The sequence below is a fragment of the Amia ocellicauda genome, chromosome 12 (assembly GCF_036373705.1).
Source record: "Amia ocellicauda isolate fAmiCal2 chromosome 12, fAmiCal2.hap1, whole genome shotgun sequence".
Classification (NCBI taxonomy): Eukaryota; Metazoa; Chordata; class Actinopteri; order Amiiformes; family Amiidae; genus Amia; species Amia ocellicauda.
The window spans coordinates 1952879-1970000 of NC_089861.1; the positions used below are offsets into that span (position 1 = coordinate 1952879).

Consider the following 17122-nt stretch of genomic DNA (forward strand, 5'->3'; position numbering starts at 1 on the left):
CGCGGTCGCAAGACGGGTCACAACAACAGCTGAGGCAGCCGGTCTTGGGTCGGGAACTAAATCAGGGCGGGATGTAAACACTTGACAAAACATCTGCTGCAAACTTATTTTCGTCTCCGCAACACACATTCCCGGTCGTGTAAGAAAACAAACGGCACGGGCAGCGCAGACCCCACACCATTAGCGAGGAAAGAGGTGGAGAGAAATCCTCGGTTTGCTACAGTTTAATTCTGTATTTAGCGGTGCGGGGGCTGGCGAGTGCCTCCACAGAAGAGCTCTAACAAAACACACGCTTAAACGTGCCGTGTATGAAATAATGCATTTATTTTAGACACACGCTTTCACAAAACCCAAGTGCTAGATTTTCATCTTTTCTTTTTCAAAATAACATCATCAACTGCCTGCTGTAGTCGCAGACAGGAGAGCCGTCCAGAACTGAGACACAGATATAAAAGCCATCAGAACCAAACAAACCCGATACACAGACAGTGCTTTTCAACAGAAACAATACAAACAGCATTGTTGTCTGAAATTCCTTTCTGGATTGCAGAACCAGAACCTCCCTTCAAATTCAACATTTCCCCTGAGTGCTGTAGAGTCAACTTTCTTTCTTTCTTTCTTCTTTGGGACATGATTATTACACAATGAAGTCTATAAAAGGTGTTCAGCTGGGCTTCCAACCCTAATTTTCCAGTGAACGTGACTTGGTGCAGAAGCGCTGAAATGGCTCGGCTCACGCATGAAATGTAAACGTCGGTTTAAAACATAAACACATCACACACACCAGCATGAAGGTCACATAGCCTCACGTATAAAATCACATTTCCACACAGTCTGATCGCTGCCTGTAAGAGAAGCACAGAAAGGACGAAATACTTGAAAGAACACAATAACAAAAAAAACATAATCAGCTGAATGCAATGATAGGCTCCAGTGGCAGTGATTTTCCCATCCCAGTACACAACCCCAGAGCTCTGAGAACATTCACCGGTCACAGCTTCCCATCTTCTACGGCTCGTCGTGAAAGGATTGTGTCCATAAAGTGTAATTTTCACCATGATGATCCCACGGAGATTAATTGCCAAGGAACAGCTCCTCGTGATGCCCGTTATGAATACATTAATTCCCTTACAACCACAGACTTATTATATATTTTTTAAAGAACACAATTAATTAACAGACAAAAAAAAACAATGTACGCTGCCCTCTAAATTTCTTTGATTTCTATGCATCCATGTTTCATTACTTAACATGCTTATCACACCCAAGACCTGTGTGCGTAGAAGAAGGAAGTGAACTAAGCCAGCGGTAACCCAGAGTGTCACGAGGTCCACACACACTGTGGGTGTTTTTCCTAGAAACGCACGACACCCTCCCTGACTCAGAGAGCAGTCGCCCCTGCCCAAACGGCGGTCCTTACAGCCGAGAGGGAGGGTGCTCAGCCCCTGATCTGCTGCGACGTCAGCGTCAGGATGCGCTTGCTGAGCAGAGTGTTGTGCTGCTTCAGGTACTCAATCAGGTCCGCCTGCTTCTCCACCACGTCCTCCAGACTCGAGCCGTCCCTGCAAACAGAGCACAGGGACGGGGCTTCAATCTCCCCCCTTGCTGGACACTCGCACTGAGACCACAAGCACTGTAAGTTGCCCCATCCCCCCAGAGTCACAGTAAAGTAAACGGGACTCGAGACTGTGAGAGGCTCTGGAGTCTGTTTGCGCTGCCCTGCCCCGTCTGCATTCACCGGGGGCTTTGGAAGGCCTGGTCCCCCCCCCCGACGGCCCCGTCGTCTTTGCAGATGTTAATCGCACCGTGGCCGGTGACAAACAGACGGAGGCCCGACCCCAGGGTCCCCCGGAGCCCCTCCACCGAGACGGGGCAGAGGAGCAAACAGCCAACAGTGCAAACGCTGAGGCACAGATCTCACGTGTGTGTATACAGAGGTGTGAGAGTCATGCAGGCCCAGGCTAAATCGACACCTCGACATGCCAGAGAATCACAAACTACTCGTACTCCGTTGTGTTTTTATATACAAGCTCCAGACAGTGGCTTTGAACACTAAACTAAACTGACTGAGTTCAGGTTTGCAAACTGTGATTCACGGGGAGGTCAAAGTAATGATTAGGTCCTTAATACCTAGTACTGGACATTCATTTTATTGTACTGTTGTAAATTCTGCATGTTGGATATAAGTGCCTTGCAAACTGAACTTCCACCACCACCACCAGTAAAACATAGTGTACCTGAATCCAGTCTCTGAGTGGATGTGGCCTCTGTTGTCTGAAGAGGTGAGCGATCGATCCTCCTGGCTGATGTCGGGGCCTGGCTTCTGTTTGTTGAACTTCATCACCTTCACTGAAGGAGAAGGATGAGAACAGAGCAGAAAGGTGGTCAGAAAGACACCTGGACATCCGCAGGGACCCGGCGGACAGTCTGGAGCCAAAGAGTCCTTCATATCCCACATTTCCCCTCGCCTTCAGTGGGAAATGGACCCAAAGATCGATTCAATTTGACTGTAAATTTAGAGTTTGAAAGAAAATGAGTCAAAACGTAGTTTTTTATTCCTACAGATACGCTTCAGTTATTTAATTATGTAATGGTCTTCAAAATGAAATGAAACCCCAAAGGAACCCCACTACACAGTGTATTGGATTAGCCAATAAGCGCAGTGGATCCCGCCCACTAGCTGTGATTGACAGAAGGGGCTTTGTTAAATTGTGGAAGAAAAAGAAATGCAGAACCACGTTTCGAAACATAAAAGAGCAGAGAAATGTAAATAGCAAAGTGTCAAATGGCAAATAAATAAATGAATAAATAAATGTTTAAATAAATAAAATGTATAAATAAATAAATAAATAAATAAATAGTCAATTTATTTATTTATTCATTTATTTACTATTTTCTCTCTATTTATTTTTAATTTTGGCATGGATTATCCTCCATACTCCGGGGCTCGAAAAGTGTAAATTAAGCAGCTGCTACTCCGAGACCACAGTTAAACACAAAAGCTTCCCAACTAGCCGCACACTGACCGCAGGAGGCTCGTCCAGCTAAATCGGACCGGATCAGAGATACTGCTGTCCTCCGGGAATCAACTGTGAGAGCCCCGTCTTCTGCCATTGCAGGCACTTTGACTCAGAACAAGGATTGTGAAGCTGCCCTTGAAACGAGGGAGGCCAGAGCTTAGGCCTTGGTCCAATCGATACCATTCCTCTGCTCCCACACGGCACAATAACACACTGGGGGAAAATGGGAATGTGCAAGATGCTCTCAGTCTTCTTTCACCCCTTTAATTTCAGAGAAGAATATTGAATTAGGCAACAATATAAACCTGGCAAAGATTTCATAGGTTTCCAAACGACAGGCAATAAAATCATCAGCAGGACCACCTATTATATCTGCTTCGTGGCCTCCCCTTCCCACTCCCCCTCCCTGGGAACAAAGACATCCTCAGCCCAGCGTTCACACACACGACTCAGTTCAAGACACTCTGACAAACTCGGCTGCCACCTTCGAGAAGCCCGTCAGTGAACACACGCCCGGCAAAGCAGTGCATCACAGCGCACACAGCTGCGGCCACGTCTTCACACTCTTCCTCTGGAACAAGATCGTTTTTTAATACGAGTTTTTTTTCCCTTGAGATCCATTGTACATTAGACTACACTTGTGTGTCAAGGATCTATTTCCAGAGATGGCCGAGACACGGGTTCAGGCCCGGAGAGAAAGCGCTCCAGACCCCAGGCGGCAGACGGGGTGAACTTGGCCCACTCGGTCAGCTGGAGTCTTTAAAACACACCAGACGCAGTAAATCCTCAACGCTCATTTCGGAGCCCCTCAGTATTCTCTCCCAGGACTCCTGTGAAAAGCTGCAGCTTGGTTCCCAAGAGGCACAGGAGTTTCAAAGTCAAATTAAAACCGGCTGGGGGGGATCTTGCTCTTCAGATCGCCGGTAAAGCAGCAAAAATGAAGAACGCAGAATGGACAACTAGCAGACAAACAGCGCCCCTTATTAAACTGTACCACAGCAAACCTGCACAGTGATTGGTTTACCAACGTGTTCATTTTCCTTTGGCATGGCTTTCGCAGCTGGCTGTGCTATACCACACCTCTCTCTATCATTTCCTGCGCTGCCCTGTGGCCTGACCATGATCAGGCTACAGGAAAACAGTGTAGAAGGGTCAACTGGACTCACGGCCGCTCTGCTGAGACATACTGTATTGCAGGCCGGTTACAGATGAAGCAGGGCCACAATAGGTCCCAGATAAAGAGCAGCACTCCTCCAGCGCCTCTGTGTGGGGGCTGGGTGCTTGGGGTTGTTCTGCAGCATTGTGGAGGCTAACTGCCGCACCCCAGGGGACACATAATCCGAGAGACGCCAAGTCTTAGGGACTGCCATGCCGACGGCTGACTGTGCCCGACTGCAGCACCGGCACGGGCCAGCGACGGCACCGAGGGTCTCGTCTCGGCTGCTGAACCTGGAAACACGAGGGAATCTGTCCGCAAGCCTCAATATCATCTTAGAAAATAAAATAAATAAATAAATAAATAAATAGGCGAAAGCACCTTGTAGGCACTGGTCTAGATTTAGGACACAGATTAATAGGAATATTTTATTGATATAGTGATATAGAAACCTAGCGCAGGTATCGCTGGTATCGCATTTTCTACTAGATCAGCTCCAGGCAGCGTCACTGAAGCTCCTCAAACAGGCCAGAGCAGGAGGCAAGTAACTGTGGCTAAAGAATCAGCCTGTTACCCCACTTAATCTCTCCAAAGTCACACAAATCGAGTCTTCCCCAAAATTAAAGTGATAATTTCTTAAAGCAAACCAGCAAACAAACATAATGTAGAAGCTGCACATCCTACCCAAGCACTTAAGCCCTGGGCTGAGACCCCCTTTGATCTCACACCATGAAGCTCCTAAGCATCGACACTCGAACCTGCAGTAAGAATGGAAAGGGCTTTGTTTGAGAAAGTTGGTCAAGCTGACTTAGGTTTAGGGCCCATCTGAAGCAATAATGACCCGGCGTGCCAGCTTACACCAGGTGCTATTTCCTGCACTCAAAGCCTCTAGTTCTGACACTCTGGATCCATTGACACCTAGGGTCCTCTTCACAGGGCAATCCAGGGGCGCCATTGTCCGGGGTGTTATCGCACACAACACTGACTCTTTCACAGCTTCAGCAGAGCTGCTGTAGGGGAGGAGAAACAGGGCCTCTCTAACCTGCAGCAGAAGAAACTTAACTGCATTTGATGTGATTCACTAGCAGGTTTTAGCCCAGAAACACGTGAAAAACCACCAGCTGGATAACCAAATGACTAATCACGCTCCACTGCTCAAACGGCACCCGTGCCCTGTATTTTTCTTCATTTGTGACTACTCAAATCCTACCCGAACTGTTGACAGTGCAATATCAATGTTACTGTTCTTATAACAAGGGTGCAGGACCATATAGGTCACAATTACACTGACGTTACAATCCCAGGGCACCAGGCACTGACCTCAGCCAGCCCTGTGCATCTGTGTGAGTGCGTTAAATACCTCACAGTTATTTGCGACTAACTGCCTTATTTTCTTTGCAAAGTCCATTTTGCATAATAACCGCCAGCCAGACTGAGCAGTGAAGTGATCTCAGAGGTGGCTGCTAAAGGCCAGTACACAAACTAATCAACATCATGACACAAAAAAACCAAAAAAAACATTTTTAAAAAGCTTTTAAAACATACTTTGTGAAGTGTATTTACAGTCAATTTGCAATTCAGCTCCTCTTTCTATATTTAATTAATTTGAAGTGTACAATCCAGCACAGCCCCGGAGAAAATTAGTTTATGGGTTTGACTGTTTTTGTTTTCCCGGGTAATAGAAGTACAGTACAGTTAGCTCCAAGATATTTAGCAAATTACAGACTCTCGTGCAAAATATGTATTCATATATATTGATCTATAAATAAATGCACCCCAGGATGCAGTATGATAATTCCAGAAAACAGTTCCTCTCCATTAATCAACAAACAAATAGCCCCAGTCTATGTTATTCACATATACACGCAAAAATCTAACCAGAAACAACAAAATGTTTTTTAAACATTGTTCATATACCTTGACAGTCAATGTATTACCTCTACAAAAACTACCGGAGAGGAATTGGACTATATAACGTACTCCTCAATCCAAAATATCGTGGATATATGAAGCAACAGGCAGCAGTGTCTACAGTTCAGGCCTGGACTGAATCCTATTACACTGGATTTACAAAGCAACGTTAAAACAAACGCCACGCATTCAGCACATATCTGCTGAGGAGAAGCGTCTCTGTGGAGGGAACGGAGCAAACAGGATGACGCGGACGCCCGTCTCCTGCCCTCGACCTCGGAGGTTCAACACGTGACGGTTAACTGCGTGTCTCTATTTACTCAGACAACACGAAGCCATGAAGCGCAAATCCACCTCTCAATAACATCGACCGAGCCAGAAAGCCACAGACAGACCTGAAAGCACTCTCCACAATCTACATCTCCTGATGGTTCGGAGGGAAAGCGACCATGAGGTCTTCAGAGAGAGGAAACGGCTCTCTCTGGTGTTGTGAATCCACTTTACGAATCATTGACCAAACACAAATACCTGCTCTGCACAAACTCCTATTAACGCCCGGTCTGGCAGTCCTGCGGTCGAGTGTTTGTGTGTTTGCGTATCCGTGTCAATGCTGCTCTGTCTCCCAGTGCGCCGGCGCTGGGGAAGCCGCTGGGCAGTTAAGTTGTGAGGCTGTCTGTGCCCCATGCAAAGTCTCCGCTATAAGCCATGGGCAGACCCTTTTCTGAAGCTTTAACACACCTGTAAAAAATTAGCCTTTTCTCAGTGCAACAGACCTGATCAGATGACAGACCCTCACTGACAGTTTGCCAGGCCTAACACATGCAATGGCAGCTGTACTTTTAACATCTCAGGGCCTCAGCTGCAGCTTGCTAATACTGAGGGCCAGCAATATGCAAAAAGGATTTTGATTTTAACTCTTTGAAGAAAGAAGCCGTTAAATACTTTGATGTGAGCTATCTTAAAAGTTTGCCAGCACAAAGGCGTGCATTCATGTTTAAATGAAGAGAAAACAGAAATACAACAGGTCTCAATCTCTGGGCTTGAAATGCATCTTCAAAGGCACTTCAAAGGGTGAGCCGTCTCCATCCCAAGCACTGCCTCACTGCCAGGAAAATGGCGTGGAAAAGGGGGGAACATTAGCGGCCAAAGGCTTTATGTCACGCTACTTTTAAAGGTTTGCCAGCAACAGCCAAGGGGTTTGCAAGGCGGTCGATGTCTCACAGTAGGTGGGTCACTGCGAGGTCAGAGCAGCCGTGTGTCGCACGAGAGCGTTACTCTCTCCTCAGACAAAGGACACAGGAATAGCTCACATGCCACATCACAGCATCACGAGGGCTGAGATTCACACAGTAGCACAGCTAAGAAAACCCATCCAGGTGAGGACTGCATTTCACTCAGCTTATTAGAAAGTTAAAGAAAGGTACAATGCTTTACACTATGTTAAATTAAATTCTACTAAACTGTTGTGCCACAGACCAAGACCACGAAAGAGAAAAGGCGCTTTCACTTGATCTGAAGTTACCCAAAAGAAAGCCCTCATGAATTGTGTGCGTTCAAATCACTGACCCTCTGACACAGCGCTCACCTAACGTCTAACACCACATCTGGCTTTGAATATAGTCACACGAGAGCCACTCCGGTCTTCAGGGCATCTGTTCATTCGCACCGCTGTGTTTCCGATGCCTTTACACGGCTGGAAGCTTTAACTGGTCTCAATGGGGCAGTTGATATTCGAACATTACGGTGGGGCTTAAAATGTTAACCTTTAACTTCAGCTGAACCGAATGAAAACCTCCAAACTACACTACGAGGGCAGGTCTCGATGCGGTAGAAAGAAAAATCCTGTCTGAATCAAACAACCCCAGCAGAACGGGGCAGGGAAGGGAATTCGCGGCTGCAGGGAGGGTCGTGGTTTGAATAGATCCCGGACTTCAGTGGAGATCTCGTCTGGATGCGTCCTCTCCGGGGTCTGTGGAATCTCTTGGCCGTGGACAGAAAGCCACATTCCTCTCCAGCTCTCCGGTCGCTCGCAGTCACTGTCAACACACAGACAATGCCGAGGTGTTTCTGGGTGGAGTGTATGCAAGGGGATGGAGGGGATGCCTTTGGCAAGACTGAGCCTCAAATCCTCTGACCCAAAACGAGAGCCTCAGATCAACAAAGGCATCTGCCCTTATCTGCGAAACTGTAAACCTTTGAACAGCTTTATTTACTGTCCGCGCAGGGCCAGATAAGAGGGTTCAGGCAAATATGTTTTCTAGCTTGTATTTAAGTCGGCCACACACACATGCAAACTCAAACACACACGACGCACAGCGATTCACGGTCTTAATGGGATATATATGGATAATGAATACGGTTGCCTTCCTTTTGGTTTGATCCACTCTACTGTGCCAGACACTGACGGAGGCCTCGGAGGCTCACTGAATAGAAGGTCCAGTAAGAAACACACTGCAGACGGTACTATGTAAAAATACACAAATAATAATACAACCACACCTCTGTCTCCCCGGTTTGGTTTGGTTTTGACTGCATTCTCTTGCACTGCCCTACTGTGTGATTAAGAGATCAGTGAACCTGGATCAGTGCTGGTCTGATCTCAGCGGCCTCTGTGATTGTCATGCGTGTGCCGTGTGGAAGAGGCTGGAATGGGCCGCCGCTGCCATTAGCATTGTAATGCGTACACACACACAGAGTGAGAGAGAGAGAGAGGGAGAGGGAGAGGGAGACAGAGAGAGAGAGGGAGAGAGAGGTGGGTCTGCTCTCTAGGAGCTGCGCGGTTATCCCTCACCTGCGTAGAAGAGAAGGACGGGCGCGGAGAAGCACAGCTCGAGCCCCAGGACCCCCAGCAGGAGGTACATGTACAGGTGTCTGTCACCCGGCAGACTCAGCCTGGCAGACAGCACCAGCAGCAGGGCGGCATTGCCTGGGGACACAAGAATAAACACATACATGAAATAAAGGTCATTTGTAACAATACAGCCGTTTAAAAGCATGGTAAGTGAGAAAATGGATGGAGAAATTAATAAATCACAGAGACAGACAGACAGAGTTGGGAGCATAAAAATAAGAATTAATGGGCGATTGCAATTAGAACAATAATTGAGGAAACTGATGTTAAAAAAGATTCTGAGCTCAAATCTTAACCAGACTCACTGTGCGTTTACAGCTCTGATCGCAGGGGCGTTGGACCTGGCCCAGGGCGTGCTTCTCATCTGCACGACCAGAAGCGCTTGGCCTTTGTGGGAGGTAAAGGCCTCCCCCTAGTGGTTCACACAAGCAGCACAGTGCTGCCATTGACCACATTTACATGCACAAGATCTGGTCATTCAGGATCAATTCATTCCCAATGGACATTCAGAACCACATGATCACATGATCGCACATCCATGAGGTTTACTGTGGGGCCTGTTGACATGTCAATCAATCATATAACCCAGTGGTCCTCAATCCTGCTCCTGGAGGATACCTACCCTGCTGGTTTTTGTTCCAACTGAGCTCTCAATTGCTTATCGGACCCTTAATTGAAGTAACCTAATTAAGCCCAAGTACCATATAAGCCCACTTGCTCTTTTATTTTGAAATACAAGGTTGATCTGTTTCACAGCAAAAACACAAAGTTGTTACTTTTCATTTGGAGTCACATTTATTTTCGAGTTCTGTATGACTTTGTGCTGCCGCAGCACTTTTACAAGTCACCCCAAAACTCTGCTTCATGAGGGGTCCTCCCAAGAAGCCACTGCTCTGGAATGTGGTGACCAAACTTGGTGAAAATTGCGGGACGCTGTCAGAGTGAGGGCACACAGAGACACGCAGCAGAACAACAGCTGAGGAAAACTGTTGACCACAGCCACCCATTGCATCTCATATTAAAAAAGCCTAAAATTAATCAATATTACTCAGAATACATCCTTTTCATTCATGAACTGAACTACTTGCCTAACTTTTATTATGGGGACCAAATGGGCCGGCAGAGAATATTACAGGGACTGCAATAACATGAGGGAAGTTTGCTGCAAATTTCGTGCGAATCACGGATGGACAGAGAAGAGTAATTTTGAGAAGCTGTTTTTGCCAAAGATCTCTGACATGGGACAGCCAAGAGTTTACATTTTTGACAGTCATGCCTCAGATATTTCCCCGGCACTTATGTAGTCCCCCGGCTAGTATGTAAGCTTTTAATATTGGTGGAAAGAATAACCTAAGAGCAATCACTGATTTGATCTTATTCTTATAAAGTTCTGAACTGAAGCCTACATTAATATGACCATTAATAACCAGTGAATGAAATGTCTCCTCGGAGTCTTGCGTGCAAATCCAACTTTGCAGATTCATATTGGTTTCTACCGGAGGCGAGGACTGGCACAGCACCCAGGGAACATGGCTGAATTGTTCCCAGCAGCCCCGAGCAGAAGCGAGGTGTTTGTGGGTCCGGCGGTCGAGACTCACCCACAGACTGGACGAACAGCGGCAGGCGCTTGACGTTGCGTGTGGAGCGGTAGAAGTGAAGGTACCCCCGGCTCCTCCATCTGCTGTGCTGGCGCTGGACCACGTGCTCGAACAGGACGTGCAGGAGCCACAGCGCCACCTTGGCGAACACGATGACGGTCTTGGACTCGAAGTCGTGAATGTAGCGCTTGCACTCGTCCGCATTGTCCTGCTTGATGGAGCAGAACACGGCCAGGGCGGAGGACAGGCCGACGAAGGCCACCTGGGGAGGAGACAGGGGACGTGGCGTGAGTCGGAGAGGATGTCGAAGCCAAACACGACTGAGCCCAGCGGCTGAATTTCTACGTACGTTCATTTTCAACGCAGAATTAGTGCGTAAATTAAAACGATCATCTAAAATGGACAATGCAATGTTCTCGGGAGCTCTACTGTATTTGTCTTTCAAAACGGTCCTAACAGAAGCACCGAGACTTGGCTGAGACTCCATTACAGTATTGACAATAAATACAATATGGCCAGTGGGCTATCTTGGTGGTCTAACACAGTGCGTCCCATCCAGTGTGCTGTGAAACTGTGGTGTGCCCTCAGACACGCATGGGAAAAAGATATGTACAATTAATTAGTCAGTAAATAGGCTCACTTCTCATTTATTTGAATTAAATCTCTAATCAAGTAGTCGAGTCTTTCCTGAATTAAACTAATTGGTTAACTACCTAAAACACAGACATCTGCAGTGCATACATGGCAAATACATAAACATGTGTTACCCTAACACAATCATGATTAAAGAAACCCTTTCCCTAGACAGGACCAAAATGTAACCCCAGTTTCAAAACTTGACTTCATTTTAATGCAGATATTAACTAAATTACTCAAAATAACATTATTTAAACAACCTAAATAGAATGGTTACTCCATTCCTACCTTCATCTGGATCTCCAATTAGAAAATAGCTAGGAATCATTTTCTAATTTGGGAATTTACTTTATTTCCCCCCTTTTTAAATTGTGACATTTTTCTTAAATGTTGTAAAGTCTCCTAAGTTACAAAAGCAACACTTTCTAGCTAAAAATATAATACAAAACAAGGAAATAAAGAAATTAAATTAAACAAAACAAAATGTGCTAATTCAATCATGAACTCACATTGACGAGCAACAGGATTAGTGCAAACCAGCAGGTGGGCAGTTTCTGGAACTCGGGTTTAATATCCGAATCCAGAGCATCCGGGGAGATGAGAGGCCCGTCGACCAGAGCGTCTTCTTCTAAACTCTGAGTGATGTCCAAGCCCGAGTTGTTCTGGGGACACAGAGAGGGTTTATTGCTGGGGTGTCCAGTCCTCGTCCCAGGGAGCACAAACCAGTCCGTTTTACTGGAAAGGAATCGATAACTAAACCAGTGGTGACAAACCCTGTTCCCAGAGCCACAGGGTGACAGAGACAGAGAGACAGAAAGATATCGCTGCTCTAGAGGCAGTTCAGAGGAGAGCAACCAGACTTATTCCAGGTCTGAAGGGAAAGTCCTACTGAGAGACCGAGGACCTGAACCTTTTCACCCTGGAACAGAGGAGACTACGTGGGGACTTGATCCAAGTCTTCAAAATCATGAAAGGCATCGACCACATCAAACCAGAGGAGCTTTTCCAGATCAGCAGGGACACACGCACCCGGGACACAAATGGAAATTGGGCTTCAAGGCATTCAAGACAGAAAACAGTTTGGGTGTGACAGAAAATAATAAAATATACATATTTTAGGATTGTGAAGCGACCACATTGTAATGTCTTAAAAAAGACCAAGATCACAACAATGTGGCACAAAAAGAAGAAAAACAACCACAGTGGCTGTACAGTGGCTTGCTTATATACTGGCTACTGCAACTAATAATGATGATATTAAATGTGTAGCTAAACCAAATAGCGGTCTCGATGTATATTATTTTTCTCATTACTTTAACTGGACAGTCCAATTAACCTGACCTGCCACCATATAGTGTTTTATTATAGCATGGTGGCTGTATTTGCATTTGTAGCGAGTTTTACCTTGAATAGGATCTGCAAGAGGCGTTTGTTATAACACTGCTACCTAGCATCAATGATCAAGTTGTCTAAATTAGCTAGTAAGTTAAAATCAGAAAATGGGATGTGGCAAGTGTAGCTTGGTCTAGAGTTATTTACACCTGCACAGTGTGTAAAACATATCAGCTGGAGCTTTATTGACTGACAGACTTCAGACGACATGATGGGGTGCTGCCGACTAGGACTGATCCTGGGGAAAACATCTGCAAACCGCTAAATGCCTGTCATTGCAGGTCTACTTGATTATTTCACAAAATAATTAATAGGACAGGTATTATTGCTGTAATGATAAACCTAGTATGCAAGCAATTGTGTTTAATACATCACAGGTGAAAAGCATTTCTAATTCACAGCATGCTGTGTGCATGAGGCTCTATACAGGGATAACCTCCTCAGGAGCTCTGCTGACGTGTTTCGGGGGAGCATCCTCAGCTCAACCCAGACCCCTAACTGTTCTGGTATGTTACTCGTCTGCACTTTGCACCTGCCTGATTTAAGGGCCGTTTCAGTGTTAATTTAATTGTATTGTTCAGTGGAAGTTTTATATTTTTTGCACTTTTAAACTATGAAGTTCTTAATAGCATTTTTGATAGTTTGTCAGTTCTTCACATCAGTGTTTGTAGTGTTACACCTCCCTACAATGTCATAACGCAATTGTGCTGTTTCAGTTGTGTTCCAGACTTTTGTTAATTAAAGATGATGTACCTCTTTAATCTTTATATGTAGATTTGTACATTGATTGTTGGTTGATACCTATGTGTGCTTATACAAACGTTTACAAGATGGTATTTTTAAGTCTGTGTTAGTCTGATGTTTTGCCAAGTGGGCTACAGTGAGGAGGGCCCCCCCAAATCAAATCCTGCTTAGGGCCCCCAAAAGGCTAGAACCGGCCTTGATCTTATTTAAAGGAATACTTTGAGGTGTGAAAAATGTAACCCTTTGTGTTTTTTGTTTGTGCAGGCCTTATTTTTAATAATAATAATAATAATAATAATAATAATAATAATAATATCCAATTATTGATTTCTTGCATTGTTTGGCTGAACTCGATTCACGATCCACTGTAACTGGATATCAGGGAGTTTTGCTTTGTGTGGCATTTGCTGCTAGTTCACATCCCTGAACCGCAATTCTAATTAGGAGAAGCTACAATGCGTATTAATTGCCTGATTCAGACTGAAGTGTTTCATGATATATCCGGTAGGATGACATATTCGGGCATCCCCTGAAATCCTGCACCCCCTGACTGACTGCACATCTTCATTTGCATAAAAATAAATCCAACAGCTGGAATAAGGTCTATAATAATATATATCCTGTGACTCATGGATACTCAAACAACTATGTATATATAACCCATTATACGGAATAAAACATTCCCTGAAGAACCCGAATGGGTGAAACTAGTTGGACAATGTATAACAGACCTTTGAGTTCTCATTTAACATCATATATACAGTGAGGGAAAAAAGTATTTGATCCCCTGCTGATTTTGTACGTTTGCCCACTGACAAAGAAATGATCAGTCTATAATTTTAATGGTAGGTGTATTTTAACAGTGAGAGACAGAATAACAGCAAAAAAATCCAGAAAAACGCATTTCAGAAAAGTTATAAATTGATTTGCATGTTAATGAGGGAAATAAGTATTTGACCCCTTCGACTTAGTACTTGGTGGCAAAACCCTTGTTGGCAATCACAGAGGTCAGACGTTTCTTGTAGTTGGCCACCAGGTTTGCACACATCTCAGGAGGGATTTTGTCCCACTCCTCTTTACAGATCCTCTCCAAGTCATTAAGGTTTCGAGGCTGACGTTTGGCAACTCGAACCTTCAGCTCCCTCCACAGATTTTCTATGGGATTAAGGTCTGGAGACTGGCTAGGCCACTCCAGGACCTTAATGTGCTTCTTCTTGAGCCACTCCTTTGTTGCCTTGGCTGTGTGTTTTGGGTCTCCATGTTTGACGGTGGGGATGGTGTTCTTGGGGTCATTCCTCTTCCTCCAAACACGGCGAGTTGAGTTGATGCCAAAGAGCTCGATTTTGGTCTCATCTGACCACAACACTTTCACCCAGTTCTCCTCTGAATCATTCAGATGTTCATTGGCAAACTTCAGACGGGCCTGTACATGTGCTTTCTTGAGCAGGGGGACCTTGCGGGCGCTGCAGGATTTCAGTCCTTCACGGCGTAGTGTGTTACCAATTGTTTTCTTGGTGACTATGGTCCCAGCTGCCTTGAGATCATTAACAAGATCCTCCCGTGTAGTTCTGGGCTGATTCCTCACCGTTCTCATGATCATTGAAACTCCACGAGGTGAGATCTTGCATGGAGCCCCAGACCGAGGGAGACTGACAGTTATTTTGTGTTTCTTCCATTTGCGAATAATCGCACCAACTGTTGTCACCTTCTCACCAAGCTGCTTGGCGATGGTCTTGTAACCCATTCCAGCCTTGTGTAGGTCTACAATCTTGTCCCTGACATCCTGGACAGCTCTTTGGTCTTGGCCATGGTGGAGAGTTTGGAATCTGATTGATTGATTGCTTCTGTGGACAGGTGTCTTTTATACAGGTAACGAGCTGAGATTAGGAGAGTCCCTTTAAGAGAGTCTCAGCTCGTTACCTGTATAAAAGACACCTGGGAGCCAGAAATCTTGCTGATTGATAGGGGATCAAATACTTATTTCCCTCATTAACATGCAAATCAATGTATAACTTTTTTGAAATGCGTTTTTCTGGATTTTCTTGTTGTTATTCTGTCTCTCACTGTTAAAATACACCTACCATAAAAATTATAGACTGATCATTTCTTTGTCAGTGGACAACCGTACAAAATCAGCAGGGGATCAAATACTTTTTTCCCTCACTGTATCTATTTCAACTATAAATAACAATTCAGATGACAGATCCTCAGTCAAATATGACAGCCAGAAAATCTCCTAGGAAAATAATATAAGTATAAAAGCAAAAATAGACAAAATGTAAACTATTCTCAATGATATATTGATTAATGTGTTTTTCGCAAATAAAAATAGACCAATAAGCGCAATAAGACTTGCAGCAATCGGATTTCATGGAAATGTCAAAGCGTATCATAGCCTTAAGGAACCAACTTAATAAAAACACACACACCATTTATAAAGTCAAATGGAAGCAAATGATTAGTTCAATTAAAGGTCCAATTAACTAATTGAGAGCTCGGTTGGAAATAAAAAACGTCATGGTACGGGTCCTCCAGGACCAGAGCTGGGAAGCCCTGATTTAAAAGAGAAAAAGCACTGGATATCATTAGCCACCAGGCTGTGCTAAGAAACAAGTCTCAAATAATATCCCAACTGATCGCACCAGTATTGTGGTGATAGAAACACACGTAGTGCATAAATGAACTTATTTTCATTGCAGTATTCTAGGTCTGCAAACTGCATCTTTTTTGTATTTTTTTACCAGTTGTGATTTTCTGCAAATAAATGCTCTAAATGACAATATTTTTATTTGGAATTTGGGAGAAATGTTGTCAGTAGTTTACAGAATAAAACAAAAATGTTCATTTTACCCAAACATACGCATACCTATATATAGTAAAACCAGAGAAACTGATAATTTTGCAGTGGTCTCATTTCTTTCCAGAGCTGTATATCTATTGTCTAGATGCCATACATGCTGAACTAACATCATATATATAGAAACACACGAATGCATGCCTTCCCACACATGTTAATGAAGTGCTTCATATTGTTTCAAGGGGCTTGGCACATGCCAATGGAAATAACACAACTAATTACACAAAATGCACAAAATGAGTGCAGGAATAACAGCACAGTGAACGCACACTCAGCACAGAGAACTGCAGTTACCCTTACATGCAATTTTAATCTTACAGTCTGCGTCACGGGTGGCAACTTTGACACAAACATGGTGCTCTGCTTCCGTGCCCAGGACACGTGCTGTGTGTCTTGCAACAGAGTCAAAGAGAGGCAATTAGAGTGGCTGTGTGGTTTTCAAAACCACAGGGAGACCACAAGGGGAACTTGTTATCTGTGTCTTGTGTAAACCTTGTGAGCCAAACGAGTCGTTTAATGTTGAATTGAACGGCCAGTCCTGCCTTTAGTGCCAACACAAGGCGGCAGCAGCACTTGTAAACCGTCTCCGACTGCCTTGAGCCACCACGGCGGCTTAGAAACTGACCTCAGCGACCGGGCCGCCAAACCAGGAGAACTACTTCCCCTTTATCCTACTGTCAAATCTCTGAACTGGAACGGTTGTGCTATTTTAAAGCCAAAGCAAGACAGTGTAGTTTTGAGAACAGAAACTGGAGGCGTGTTTCTCCACACCGCGCTGGGGGAAGCGGTATTTATGTCTAATGTATACTGTAGGGTCACTCTAATTGTTATGGTCATCTTTTGTAAGAACCTGCATCCCCTCCCTAACACACATTTCTGTCCTGATTTCTCTTTGATTCATTCACTGGCATTCGTCTCTGCTCCTTGGCCGCGACCCTGCTCTTCCCTTTTCACCCA

The 17122-nt window shown here is 44.8% G+C and overlaps 1 protein-coding gene across 2 annotated transcripts in view; it reads right to left on the bottom strand.

Annotated features, from left to right (window-relative positions):
- Positions 1-305: 305 nt before the first annotated feature.
- Positions 306-17122, bottom strand: part of tmem192 (transmembrane protein 192) — a 17728-nt gene continuing 911 nt past the window's right edge. The window contains exons 2-6 of one of the 2 annotated variants that reach the window (XM_066718047.1): positions 11682-11834; positions 10537-10798; positions 8879-9013; positions 2238-2349; positions 306-1562 (exon numbers count right to left, since the gene is read on the bottom strand). In XM_066718047.1, the coding sequence (XP_066574144.1) occupies positions 1439-1562; positions 2238-2349; positions 8879-9013; positions 10537-10798; positions 11682-11834 (786 nt within the window). In that variant the 3' untranslated portion in view covers positions 306-1438. The other variant, XM_066718048.1, reaches the window with a different exon arrangement.